This window comes from Rhinopithecus bieti, unplaced genomic scaffold (genome assembly GCF_001698545.2).
Source record: "Rhinopithecus bieti isolate Rb0 unplaced genomic scaffold, ASM169854v2 scaffold_26348, whole genome shotgun sequence".
Classification (NCBI taxonomy): Eukaryota; Metazoa; Chordata; class Mammalia; order Primates; family Cercopithecidae; genus Rhinopithecus; species Rhinopithecus bieti.
This window is the reverse complement of record NW_016811746.1, coordinates 77307-89940: the sequence shown is the minus strand read 5'-3', so window position 1 is coordinate 89940 and position 12634 is coordinate 77307. Positions and strand designations below refer to the sequence as shown.

Genomic DNA, 12634 nt, shown 5'->3' with positions numbered 1-12634 from the left:
ACACTTTGTCACCCCTGCAACGTTTCTTACCTCAGTCTGTGCACAGTTACCTGGTCGCCACGGTATGTGAAGATCCTTTCCCCCAAGTTGCTGGCCTGTTTCTTTCCACGTTGCTGAGAGCCCAGGTTTATTAATTGCACCAGGGGAGTCTCAATTCCTTACCTTTATGGCCACTGCAACGAGGCAGCGGGGTGCGCCTCTTCATGGGAGAGGACTGGACCCTTCCCCAGAGGAGAATGGGAATGCTGGGTGGGCCCCCAAATTTGTGGAAAATAAATTTTTGGTGCCGCAAAGAAGAGTCAGCACTCTGACAACAAGTTTTGTAAGGCAAATTTACTTCTATAGAAGAGTGGTCTTTCAGATGGAGTAATGGGCAAGATCACACCGGACAAGGGAGGGGAAAGGGTTCTTATTCCTAATGCAGCTAGTCCCTACTGTTGTGTATTTCCTGTACTGGATAGGGTTGGACTGCACACGCTAAGCTAATTCAGACTGGCTGTTTCAAAGAGGGCAGGGGTATGAGCTGGAGTGGCCAGGTGAGTAGTTTCAGAGGGAAAGACAGTTATAGAGCAGGTATCTAAGGATGACTAAGGACAGAGCAGGTGACTAAGAATGACTAAAGACAGAGCAGGTGTTAGAGGCTAGAAGGGGGTTGTTTAATGAAACTAGGGGCAAGGAAGCATAAAGAACAAGGAAGTTAAACTTTAAAATGGAGAACAAAGAACAGAGAAGCTGAACATACTGACATATTTGTTCTTTGAAGGGGAACTCAGAACTCATTGTACTTAATCTTCCCCCTCTTCAATTTTAAAGGATGTTTACAGGCTAAAATCTTTGAAGAGGAATTTACTGTATCCTATTCATCAGGTGTTCCTTCCACCGAGCCTTCAGCCTTGCCAGGTGTTCTTTCCGCCAAGGGTGTAGCCTCCTCAGGTGTTCCTTCAGATGTTCCTTCTGCCAAACACACAGTGTGGATAAATTTTCCTTCTGCTAAATATCATCCTTCTGACGCTTTACCTGGCAAACTTCTACTCATTCAGCTTGCCTTCCTTAAATACTACCAAACTTTTGTTAATTCTCCTTTTTTTTTTTTTTTTTTTTTTTTTTTGAGACAGAGTCTCACTCTGTCGTCCAAGCTGGAGTGCAGTGGCACGATCTCAGCAGATCACTGCAATATCCACCTCCTGGGTTCACAAGATTCTCCTACCTCAGCCTCCCATGTAGCTGGGATTACATATGCATGTCACCCAGGCCCAGATAATTTTTTGAATTTAGTAGAGATGGGATTTCACCATGTTAGTCAGGGTGGTCCCAAACTCCTGAGCTCAAGCAATCCGTCCGACTTGGCCTCCCAAAGTTCTAGGATTACAGGAGTGAGCCACCGCTCCTGGACACTACCAGACTTTTTAAAGCTTTAATTCTTCATGTTGGATATAAAATGTCTGACACATACTGAATATGGTAACGATATAATAAGTGATAATTATAAGCTCCCAAAGGGGTTCTGGCACAGAGTAAACACCAAATAAAGTAGTAAATAATAAAAAAGATAATAACAAGAAAAATGCTTAATATCTTAATAAAGTAGTAAATAATAAAAAATGACAATGATAATAACAAGAAAGATGCTTAGTACCTTAAAGATAACTGACAGTTATCTGTTAAGTGGACAAGTAGATAAACGAATAAAGAACATGTTTAGGAAATTCTGTTGGAAAAATGCAGAAATTCAATAGAGACAGTTCTACTGTTTTATGAGCACCTTAAAGACCCAGACTATGTGTATTCCATCTTGGTCTCCTGCAGCTTGCAAAAATCTAACTTATAGAAGTCCTTTGATAAATATAGAATAATTTATTATATATTTATAACATATATAATGTGCTCATACAGTTCATATTGTACAATATATTGTGTTACATTTAGGTATCATAGTAGCACTTTTGTTATTGTGTAAATTTTTTCCACTTTTATTATAATTTGTTGAGCCTAGAGTTGAGCTATTTGAATATTTACAATGATAATATTTTGGCTAGTAGGAACAGAGTATCTTGTTGTAACAAAATTACTATTAACACACTAATTATCCAGCTGATAGAACAACACATCTTGTTCTAATGAAGTAAATATATCTTATTTGGTTTCAACTTAGAGGGAATGAAGTTGATAATTGTGAGACCTTGTTGGTACAAACTATGTAACATAACCTGCGCTTCTCAACAAAGAATTGCTTTTCTGACTTCTGCACTCAGTAGGTATCTTTGAAAAACAATCTCCTATTGGTACTGACGCACCCTGGCTAAGTTATGTTAATTCTTATTGACATTCATTTATGGTGCAAGAAAAGTATTATTGAGTTCCAAATTCTAAAGATAGTTACTTTTTTTTTTTTTTTTTTTTTTNAGCCAGGATGGTCTCGATCTCCTGACCTTGTGATCCGCCCGCCTCGGCCTCCCAAAGTGCTGGGATTACAGGCTTGAGCCACCGCGCCCGGCCAGCGATAGTTACTTTTTTAGTGACACAAGTCACTATGTCACACAGTTGATCCTTGAATAAGGGTTTTCAGTCTAGGAGCCCACTAATAGACAGATTTTTCTTTTCCTTTGCCACTGCAAGGTAGCAAGACAAATCTCTCCTCTGCCTCCTCCTTATCAGCCTACTCAACGTGAAGGCAATGAGAATGAAGTCCTTTATGTATAATAATTCACTTCCATCTAATAAATAGTGAATATATTTATTCCTCTTTATAACAGTTTCTTTTCTCCAGCTCACTTTATTCTAAGAATACAGTATATATACATATAAAATAGAAGCTGTGTGTTAATTGCTTATGCTTTCACCTTTTTTCAGGCTCCAGGTCAACAGTAGAATATTAGTAGAGTTTTGGAGGAGTCAAAAGAAACAGATTTTCATATAAAGCAGATTTTCAGCTTCATGGGGGGATCAGCACCCTAACTCTCATGTTGCTCAAGACTCAACTATAATTAATTCTAATTTTCTAAATGCAAATCATTTATTGTAAAAATTAAATAAACCCTAGAAGTTCAAGACCAGCCTGGGCAACATAAGGAGACCATGTCTCTCTAATAAAGAAACAAACAAACAAATAAATAAACTGTGTTTCCTTATAGGTTATAATATTCAAATGTTGCAGTTTTCTATTATTAATTCCTACTTTTCATTATTAGATGTTCTGTTATTTGTGGCTTGTAATTCAAGGCATCTAAGCTATTTTATAATTTGTAACAGTATTTATAAATATATTAATTCATTAAATTGGATAAGCTGATAATCCCCTATTGCTAAGCTCATCAATCACACCACGGATTATACATTTTATAACAAGCCTAAGTTGTTATAACAGTTGAGGAAACATACAATATGCAAACTTAAAAACTGTTTTACTTATTTATACAAAAGTATTATATAGGATATTAGGGACTGCAATTAAATATTTTTCAGATAATATTTATGAGATTATAAACTACCCACAACTAAATTCTTAACTAATTCTGAATTATAAACTAAAAAATTAAATCAAAGCTATGTCTATATATGCAAACGCTTACATATAGGTATATATATATATATATATATATGTAAACACATGCTATTTACAGATTGCTTTTTTAATAGCTATTTTGTGATCAACACTCCTATAATCTTATGGTAACACCACCAAGAGTAGTTTACTATCAGATGTCTTACCTGGATTGCTATTTTGAGAATTTTTAGATATCTTTTGTTTATATTCCAAAAGTTGTTGATGAATGCTATGTATAAAAATGAAATAAATGAAGTTACTATTTTAACATTGCTATAAAAAAATTATCAAATTCATTAAGTTCTTAGAGTATTTCGGACAATATTAGAGCTAACATCAGAACATTACTTTTTCCATAGACTTTAAGTTTGTAAGCTCTATGAACTTATTAAGCTTCTAATTAAAGAAGAAAGAAAGATAAAACATTCATGAATTGAGGGCAGTATAACTCAGTAAATTAACTAGAGTTAGTTTGACATATGGAAAATGTCTTTAATTCAGAATAAGTCCTAGCATGGCTACCAACAGGTATTTTTCTTGAACAAGTTGCTTCTCTTAGACTCAATGTCTTCTAAAAATGAGGATTTTAGGGCCTTATTTCCCTAGGTTATTATAAAGATTTAACAAGATAACATTTTTAAAATGCTCAAAGAAATAGTAGAGCAAAAAAATAATTTGTTCTTGAACCTTATTGCTGAAACTATTTTAAAAATCCCAATAAAACCCAATATATTGGCCTGCTGCAGTGGCTCATGCTTGTGATGCAAACACTTTTGGATGTTGAGACAGGAGGATTGCTTGAGTCCAGAAGTTCAAGAACAGCTGGGCAACATAGGGAGACCCTGTCTCTACAAAACATAAATAAATTACAAAAAAAAAAAAAAACCACAAACGTGTTTTTTCATAGATTATAATATTCAAATGTTGCAGTTTTCTGTTATTAATTCCTACTTCTGGATATTAGATGTTCTATCATTTGTGGCTTGTAATTCAGAGCATCTAAGCTATTTTATATTCTGTAATGAAACTTATTTATAAATATGTTAAATCATTAAATCAGATAACCTAATTATCCTCTATTACTGAGCTCATTAGTCACACCAAGGGCAGAAAACTAATAGATGTCAGCATCTGGCTTGGACTACTACTACTCTTAATCCACCTCCTTAAACTCTGAACCAACAAATCTTTGTTAGAATGATGCTTAGTCACCATGTTCATTTCCAGCTGCTGTGGAAGACAAAATCCCACCTTTATTTTTTGTAAGTTCCACAAAGAAGATGCAAGTTGGTATTTTCTCATTTCTGAGATCCCTACTTACAAAATATTGCACATAAGACCCTATGTGTTACCACCATCTCATTTCATAGATCACCTTACATAAATAATTTTTTGTATGAAAATCACAATTGCAATATTGGGTGTCACCCATTTTGCTTTGACTCACACCATTTCCTTGGAGCTAGTTAGAAAGTAGCAAAATGTCCTTTTGGGGACTGCAAGAAATATGCAACACTTCACAGATTTGTATGTCATCCTTGTGCAGGGACCATGCTGACCTTCTCAACATTGTTTCAATTTTACCATTTGTACCACTGAAGCCAGCACAAATCCTTACCTTTATACGTGAAGACTGAACAGTCACGGATGAGGCTTAGCTCTGTTAAACCTAACCAACTTACTTGAGATTTAGTGAAGTCTATTGAATGGCTTCATGGTGATGCAGAATTTGAAAATATTTTAAAAACTTGAGGTAGAGATGCAAGTAGCATGGAAGATCTTTACTTTTAGGAGAAAAGAATAACTCGAGGGGACAACCACAAGTTGGAACACACTACAACTTGGGAAAGATGACATGGGATCTTACAGAATAAGATGAGACCTTCCACTACCTATGAAATGGTATATAAAGGGCCAGGGACATAGATCTGGTAACAAAGACAAAATGGATCTCCAATTTCTTCCTGTAACATTATTTCAACCAGACTTATGGTTTCAAACTACTACTAATATTAGCTAGAGAATATAGAAAAAGCCACTCAAAGGATAACTTACAATGAAGGTCTAGGCCATGTTCAGGCTAAGATGTGGGTTTCACATCAGGTTTTGAGTGTGAGAAGGGTCAATTTGCTCACTATGTGTGTCACTAAAGCCAAAAGTTCTAGCTACCAGAGTGGGGTGCTGGTACTTTGGAAATAGTGGCTGAGAATATGTATGTGAATTTTTACAAAAGTGTAATAACTTTGAAGTCTACACCATGAAGACTGAGGGATCTGTATTACTAAGGGCATCCTGGTCACAAAGGTCAATCATTATCAGATTGCAGGAGCAGTTTCAGTGGCAATGATGCAGCAACAGAATCAATGGAAACAACAAATGAAGAGAATGGCCATTTCCCCCCACATCCTTCTGACTTGTACAAAAGGAATGTCTTCCTTGGACTTAGGTTCAGATTCTTTTAGAAAATTCAAGAATTAAAGACAGCCCCAGGGGACACTATCAGGTTGTCTGCTTAAAGTGAATATTTCAAGACCCAAATAACTAATTAGAAAAATCAAAATTGTGACATTATGTTTATCCCATGCATAGGGGTTATACTTCAAATCAAGTAGCCAACATTAGCATCCCTAAAGCCCTAAAATAAAGAATCCTGGAGCCATTACTCCTTCTAATTAGCCTAGCTTTTTTTGCCTAGTTTCTGGCTGATGAAGTGAACTAACTCACTGTCATTCAAAAACTACCTGAAACAAACTATACAATCTCACCTAGCCTTTAAATGTAAACACTTACAGATTAAATCCACAAGCAACAGCATAACGTTCTGCAGTCATTCCACACGTATCTTCAGCACAGATGTCAACATTTTGCTGAAGAAGCATGCAGACTATCTCTGATGATCCATGACATACTGCAAGCATTAGGGCTGTGCTAAAATAACAGAGATAACTTCATTATTAGGAACAGAACCAGTTTAATATGTGCCTGTCAGGGTAGAATTAACCATCTACATGTATTAACAAACGTTAAATATCTTTAGTGCTCAAGTGTTTATCCCTGTAAATCACCACCAAGGTTAAAAGGAAGGGGCAAAAAGACTCGTGTCCCACTGGGATGTGGCATAGTAGAAATAGCTAACATAAAGTCCACTGAGGGGCAGGAAAATATGCTCTGTTCACTAATCTAAAAGAGGCAAAGTTTTAAGTGAAGAATTATCTATTTCTTCCTTAGTCTGATATAATATTTTGTACTTCAAAATTAGCTAGAAGTCAGACAAGTGAGAGCAATCTGAAGGCTTAAAACAATATTAGGAATAATACTGTCCTAAGTAGCTGGGACTACAGGTATGTACCACCATGCCTGGCTAATTTTTATATTTTTTGTAGAGATGGGATTTTACCATGTTGGCTAGGCTGGTCTTGAACACCTGGCCTCAAGTGATCCACCCACCTTGGCCTCCCAAAGTGCTGGGATAACAGGCTACAGCTACCATGCCCAGCAAATATTGCATTTTTTAAAAAGTGTATGAAAACAGAAGTTAGAAAATACAATAAAGGGGCTAATAGTTCAATATTGAATTATAAAGTAAACTAAAAATTCATACTTCTTAACACTAATACAGAACCACTTTAGCTAGCAGAAGATAATGCAACCAAAAACATCAGATTACAAATAAGAATCAGTCAATATAATAAAAGAAGATAAATCCTACTATATACTGTTCTTTATGTTGATCAGTCCAAATAATTGCTTTTCTTCTTAACTGATAATTTGTGTTGGTATTTTTCTCTATGATCTAGTAATTTTAAGTAAATATTATTAATTTAATATTTCTGACTCGAGTGTTATTACTCTAGCACACTACTCAAGTGTTTTTTAATAAAAAAAACTACTATACCATTTAAACTTATCAACTGCATTTGCATTTGCATTTTTTGTCAGTAAAAATTCCACAATTTGCTCACTTCTTTTCCTTATGGCCAGTAAAAGTGGTGTGTGGCCAGCCTGTAAAACAGCAAAAACCATTTATAATTCATGAAATTACATATTTCTCAGCTGAACCGAATACTTTATGTAATACCCTATGAACTTAAACAATAGAAAGTAAACCAATAGCAATCCCTTCTTTGTCACTTTTCTGTGCTTTCCCATGCACTGCACCTTCACTTGTAAACATTCAGCCTCTGCATCACCACATTAACTCTGGTTATCTCCAAAAATCATTATTTTGTAATGATTTTATTGTTTCCTATGTAAATCAAGAGCTTCTTGAGGGCAGGGGCTGTATCTTTTATCTCTATATCTTTAAACCCTAAGACATAGTAGTAAATACTTAGTTTTTTACAAAATTAGTAATCTAAATTATTATCTCTAGAGCAGTATTTCTTCAACTGTATTCCAAAGAATATTTACCTTACCAGAAGCACTGTACCCCAACAGATTCCACCATTATCTATGTTCAAGAAATGTTGTAAAACTGTGAATTAAATGTTCATTATTCAAGAAATGAATTGAACTTTGCCTAATCCTTATTTGACAATGTATTTTTGTGGCAAACATTAACATTTGACAAATTAGAATTTCAGGGATGCAGTTCTGAAAGCTTCCCCCCAAAAATGGAGGTTTCCTCTGGGTGATACAAACTCACTTGATTCTCTTCATCAATAATCCCAAAGATCCCAGATGCCAATGTCAGGCACTCCTGCTCTAAATGAGTCACAAGGAAGTGGCTTAAATTAAAAGAGATTGGCTTCAAATGAACTTTGACTGCTTATATTAAATGGTCCATGGGGTTTCTTTGTACAAGACAATAAGGAATTTTGTCTCAGCTATTAGAAAAATCGTATAAACGTTTATTTCTCAATTTATAATGACAATTCCTAGGATCCTAATGCATATCTATTTCTTAAAATGCAATAATCCATTTGTATTCTGGTTTCTATTGTAATTGCTACTTAATTTTTGGCAAAACATCAAAAACATGAATAAAATGGCTTATTAATGAAAGTTCTAACTCATCTTTGTGATTAGCATAATAGAAGCCCCCTAAATCACTTTAATTTTAAGGGACAATTCTTGCAGAAGAAGGATATAATATTTTCTGCAATGTTTTTTGGGGCCAAATTAACTTATTCAAATACAACCATGATTAATCTTATAAAGGCTTAAAAGCATTCTTAAAAAAGATTATTATTATGGTTGTATATAACAGAAAAATCATTGTTTTAAAAAAATTCTTCTAAATTCTAGAAGTCAACCCCAATATTAATGAATTAATGTAACAATATAAACTATATATTTATAAACACCAATAAACTGTGTCTTCAATAACTTGAAATGTTTACCAAAATACACTATAAGAGAGGAATTGATAACTGAAATATTTACATAGGCAAAAGAGGTAAGCTGAGTAAGTGATGTAACTAGGTGGGCACAGTAGCAAACTGGAAACGTATGATTTGTATAAAGCTAGAACGTCTTCATAGCATACCAAACAGTCATATGGGCTCAAGAGACACCAGATTCAATCCTTTACGAGGAAATCCAGATTTCTGCATGTCTCCTAAATTTTACTTGTTGACTCAGTTTATGCAGACAAATTTTACTTTCCTGTAGTTTTACACTAACTGGAAAGAAGAAAAGAAAACTTGAGTGGGAAAGAATATTTGAAAAAGTTTTACCTTTAACAAATTCAAATATTTATCATAAATGCACAGAAAAGCCATACTCTTTAATAGTTCTTATAAAATATTAATATTTAAAGTAAAATCTGAGACATTTAAGTTCTGTGAAACTATTTTCATAGAAAAATGGGAATATTTGAGCTTCCAAATATAAAATAATTTACATATGTTAATGTTAAAACAAATGGAGTTAATGTCGACCTTGTTCTTCACTTCGATGTCTGCACCACAGGACAGCAATTTTACCACCACTGACAAATTCTCACTGTAAACAGCATAATGGACAGCCGTGTTGCCATACACATCTACAATATTTGGATCAGCACCAGAATCTATGAGAATATTTGCACAAGCCTCCCTCTGGCATTGCAGAGCCTGTTAGTATTAAAGCAAGAAGTAAATTATAAATTACAAGAAATATAAATAAATATTCCACAGTTTTCACAAACTAGTTATATTTCAATGAGATAAATTCATTTTTATTCTATGTATTTAAACCAAATCCATCTCCTGCTGAAAGAACTGGCTACTATTTACCTTCATCAGAGGTGTCCTGTTTTCTCCATCAAGGACATCAAGCTGGCACTTTCTATCTACCAGAAGTGTTACTACTTCCGCATGGCCATTGAAACAGGCCCAGTGTAGAGCAGTCCTATGAGAGTGAGAGGACTTTTTAGGAAAGTTTAGTCCACTGTCTCAAAACATACAATGATTTATGTAATTGTCAACATTAAATACCATGCTCTTCCTCTGCCCTCAAAACAAATATTTAATATTCTCCTGAAGAAAGTACAACACTCATTCGCTCTTATTACTCACTACATTAATGAAAGAGTGGCCTATTTGAATAGAAAAAGCTTGGCCTTTGGATTCAGTTCAACTTGGGCTTGAATATTACTTTAAAGTCTTTCACCTTCCAGCTATCGCTTATCCTTTCTGTGCCTCAATTTTCTTGTCAATAAAGTGAAGATGAATACAGCAGTTATCTTGCAGGACATCACTGTGATGCCTCATGAGAATCTATGCAAAGTATTTTGAAGAATTCCTAGCACATGTAACAGCTCAGTAATTGTTAGATATTGTAATTATTTCTACTACTTAACAAGGACAACATTTTAAGTAAAATGGTACAATTATGCCTACTTTGTGGTATGTTTTAAAGGTTAGAGATAACAATGTATTTTAATGATTCTAAGATACTCTATGTCTCATATTTTAACATCTCTGACATTGAAATGCCACTTACAATTCATTATTTATTACAAGTATATTTTGTAGAAATGTAAACAATCTTTCATTGGTACATAAATAAGCAGGCATCACACAATCCATGGCGCCGTCCATGAAGTGGAATATGGTATATACAACAGGATGATGGCAGTCCTAGTCACAGGATTAACACTTAAAGAGATTTTAGCTTTTAAGAGTATACACAAAAGGAGAGTTGAAATAAAAACAGCAAACTGTTAAAACAAAGTACTTCTTTAATATTTTTAAAACTTCAAGCCAAAGAAAATGGGATTCAAGTAGGTATGGCTCATTTTATTTTGTATTTAGATTTACAGAATGTATGTAAATTCATATTTAGATTTATAGAATGCATGTAAATTAGGTATTTCCAATGATTAATATTACTATTTAAAGCTGTTATAAATTTCAAAAATAGTGGTTGATAGTTATCTTTTACTAGTTTCTCACTTCAGAACTGTTTTTGTTTGAAAGATGAGAGGAAAAGCTTCAATTGAGATTCAGTCCTAGTAACCCAACTTTAAATCTCTCACTTTGCTCAGGCTGAGCAGGTAAATGTGAAACTTTTAAGGATGAAAGAGTCTTAAAAGTTAATATATCTTCTACATAATAGGCATTCAGCTTACATGTGATAAAGTGAGTAAAAGGATAAATACAGTTGAGAAGTTCAATACCTTAAAAAAACTGCTATAAAGCACTTATATTTACTATTTTATTTCTTAATAATAAAACTACACTAATTAATCTATAATTATTGACATATATGTAATAAATCTGTATATAATAAAAATACATGCCTAATAAAATATGTAAATCAACAAGCACAGGTAAAAAGATTGCCTTTTGAAGATGCTAAAAGTTCACAGAATATACTAATCCACAAAAAATAATAAAATATGGAAAGTGAGAAATTACTTTTATTGGTGCAAAATTCATATTCCTGCTCTTCCCAAAAATTATTTCATTAATAATAAACTTTTTCTAATAGCATTGTACATGCTCAATGTGGAAATCAAAGATAATAAAAAGGAAAAACATTTTCTATTAAAACAAATGCCCTCAAATAACAAATTTTATATTTCATACATAATTTCAGATAACACAAGACTTTAGTCTGTGTGTATGTATAATCAAACTGAACTTTCCCCTCACTTGATACACCAAAACACATTTTCAAATGTCACCTATTCTGTATATATTTCTACCTTCAGTGGTCACATATTATCCTATACTGTAAATTCAATGAAATATATTTATAAAAGTCGTTATATGAATTATTCTTAATAATATGGTATTTACCACCAAATTGTCTATTTGAAAAGTTATCTGCAATTTAAACTTTAAACAGCAGTATAAATATTACTGCTTTTTATCCTCACAAACTTTGTAGATAGAAAACAGTATTTGATTCCTCTTTTAACTTAAATGCCTTCTCTAACCAGAAACACTAAATATTGTTTCCTGTGTGCATAGGTCACTTACAGATCTTAAGAAAGTACTTTGCCCAATTTTAAATTAGAGGCAAAGTACTTTTTTTAGATCTGCAATTTAGAGCTCTAATTAAAATTGCCCAATTTTAAATTAGAGTTTTATGTTGATTTAAGTGAATTATCTACAAAATGACAATTTTTAAATCTAACATGCAGACACACACGCACATACATGTGTAGTAAGTATGCTGCCTTTTGTTTTTTTCTCATTACAGGTTAATTTAATTTTGTTTTGTTTAATTATCCTTCAGACTTCTTGCTTCTGAGCTTCTTAGAAAGGTGTTGTCAACATAAAAATGTACCTATGTAAATAGGCATTTATGTTTTCTTCTGGTGCTTTTTATCATTTTTATATTAAAATTTTTTAATCTATATTCCGTCGGAAACTTAATTTGTGGCATAAAAGTACTAGTTTTCTCCAAAAAAGCAGGCATTTCCATTATGAAACTAATTCTTTTCCTATTAGTATAAAGTGTAAGCATTATCAAGCTCTAAATTCTTAGATATTTAAGTGTTTCTGGATTTTCTATTCTGCTGTATTCATTTACCTGTCTTTTCAGCTGTTATCAAACAATTTGTGATTTGTTTATTTATTTATTTATTTATTTATTTATTTATTTATTTATTTTTGAGACAGTCTCACTCTATTGCCCAGGCTGGAGTGTAGTGGT

The 12634-nt window shown here is 33.4% G+C and overlaps 1 protein-coding gene across 3 annotated transcripts in view; it reads right to left on the bottom strand.

The window, feature by feature from the left end:
• Nucleotides 1-321: 321 nt before the first annotated feature.
• The window catches only part of ANKRD30BL (ankyrin repeat domain 30B like), a 13992-nt gene continuing 1679 nt past the window's right edge, over nucleotides 322-12634 (bottom strand). The window contains exons 2-7 of one of the 3 annotated variants that reach the window (XM_017894956.1): nucleotides 9763-9877; nucleotides 9427-9600; nucleotides 7440-7546; nucleotides 6335-6472; nucleotides 3709-3773; nucleotides 322-954 (exon numbers count right to left, since the gene is read on the bottom strand). In XM_017894956.1, coding sequence (XP_017750445.1) covers nucleotides 857-954; nucleotides 3709-3773; nucleotides 6335-6472; nucleotides 7440-7546; nucleotides 9427-9600; nucleotides 9763-9877 — 697 coding nt within the window. In that variant the 3' untranslated portion in view covers nucleotides 322-856. The remainder of the gene's footprint in view (nucleotides 955-3708; nucleotides 3774-6334; nucleotides 6473-7439; nucleotides 7547-9426; nucleotides 9601-9762; nucleotides 9878-12634) is intronic. The other 2 variants (XM_017894958.1, XM_017894957.1) reach the window with 2 other exon arrangements.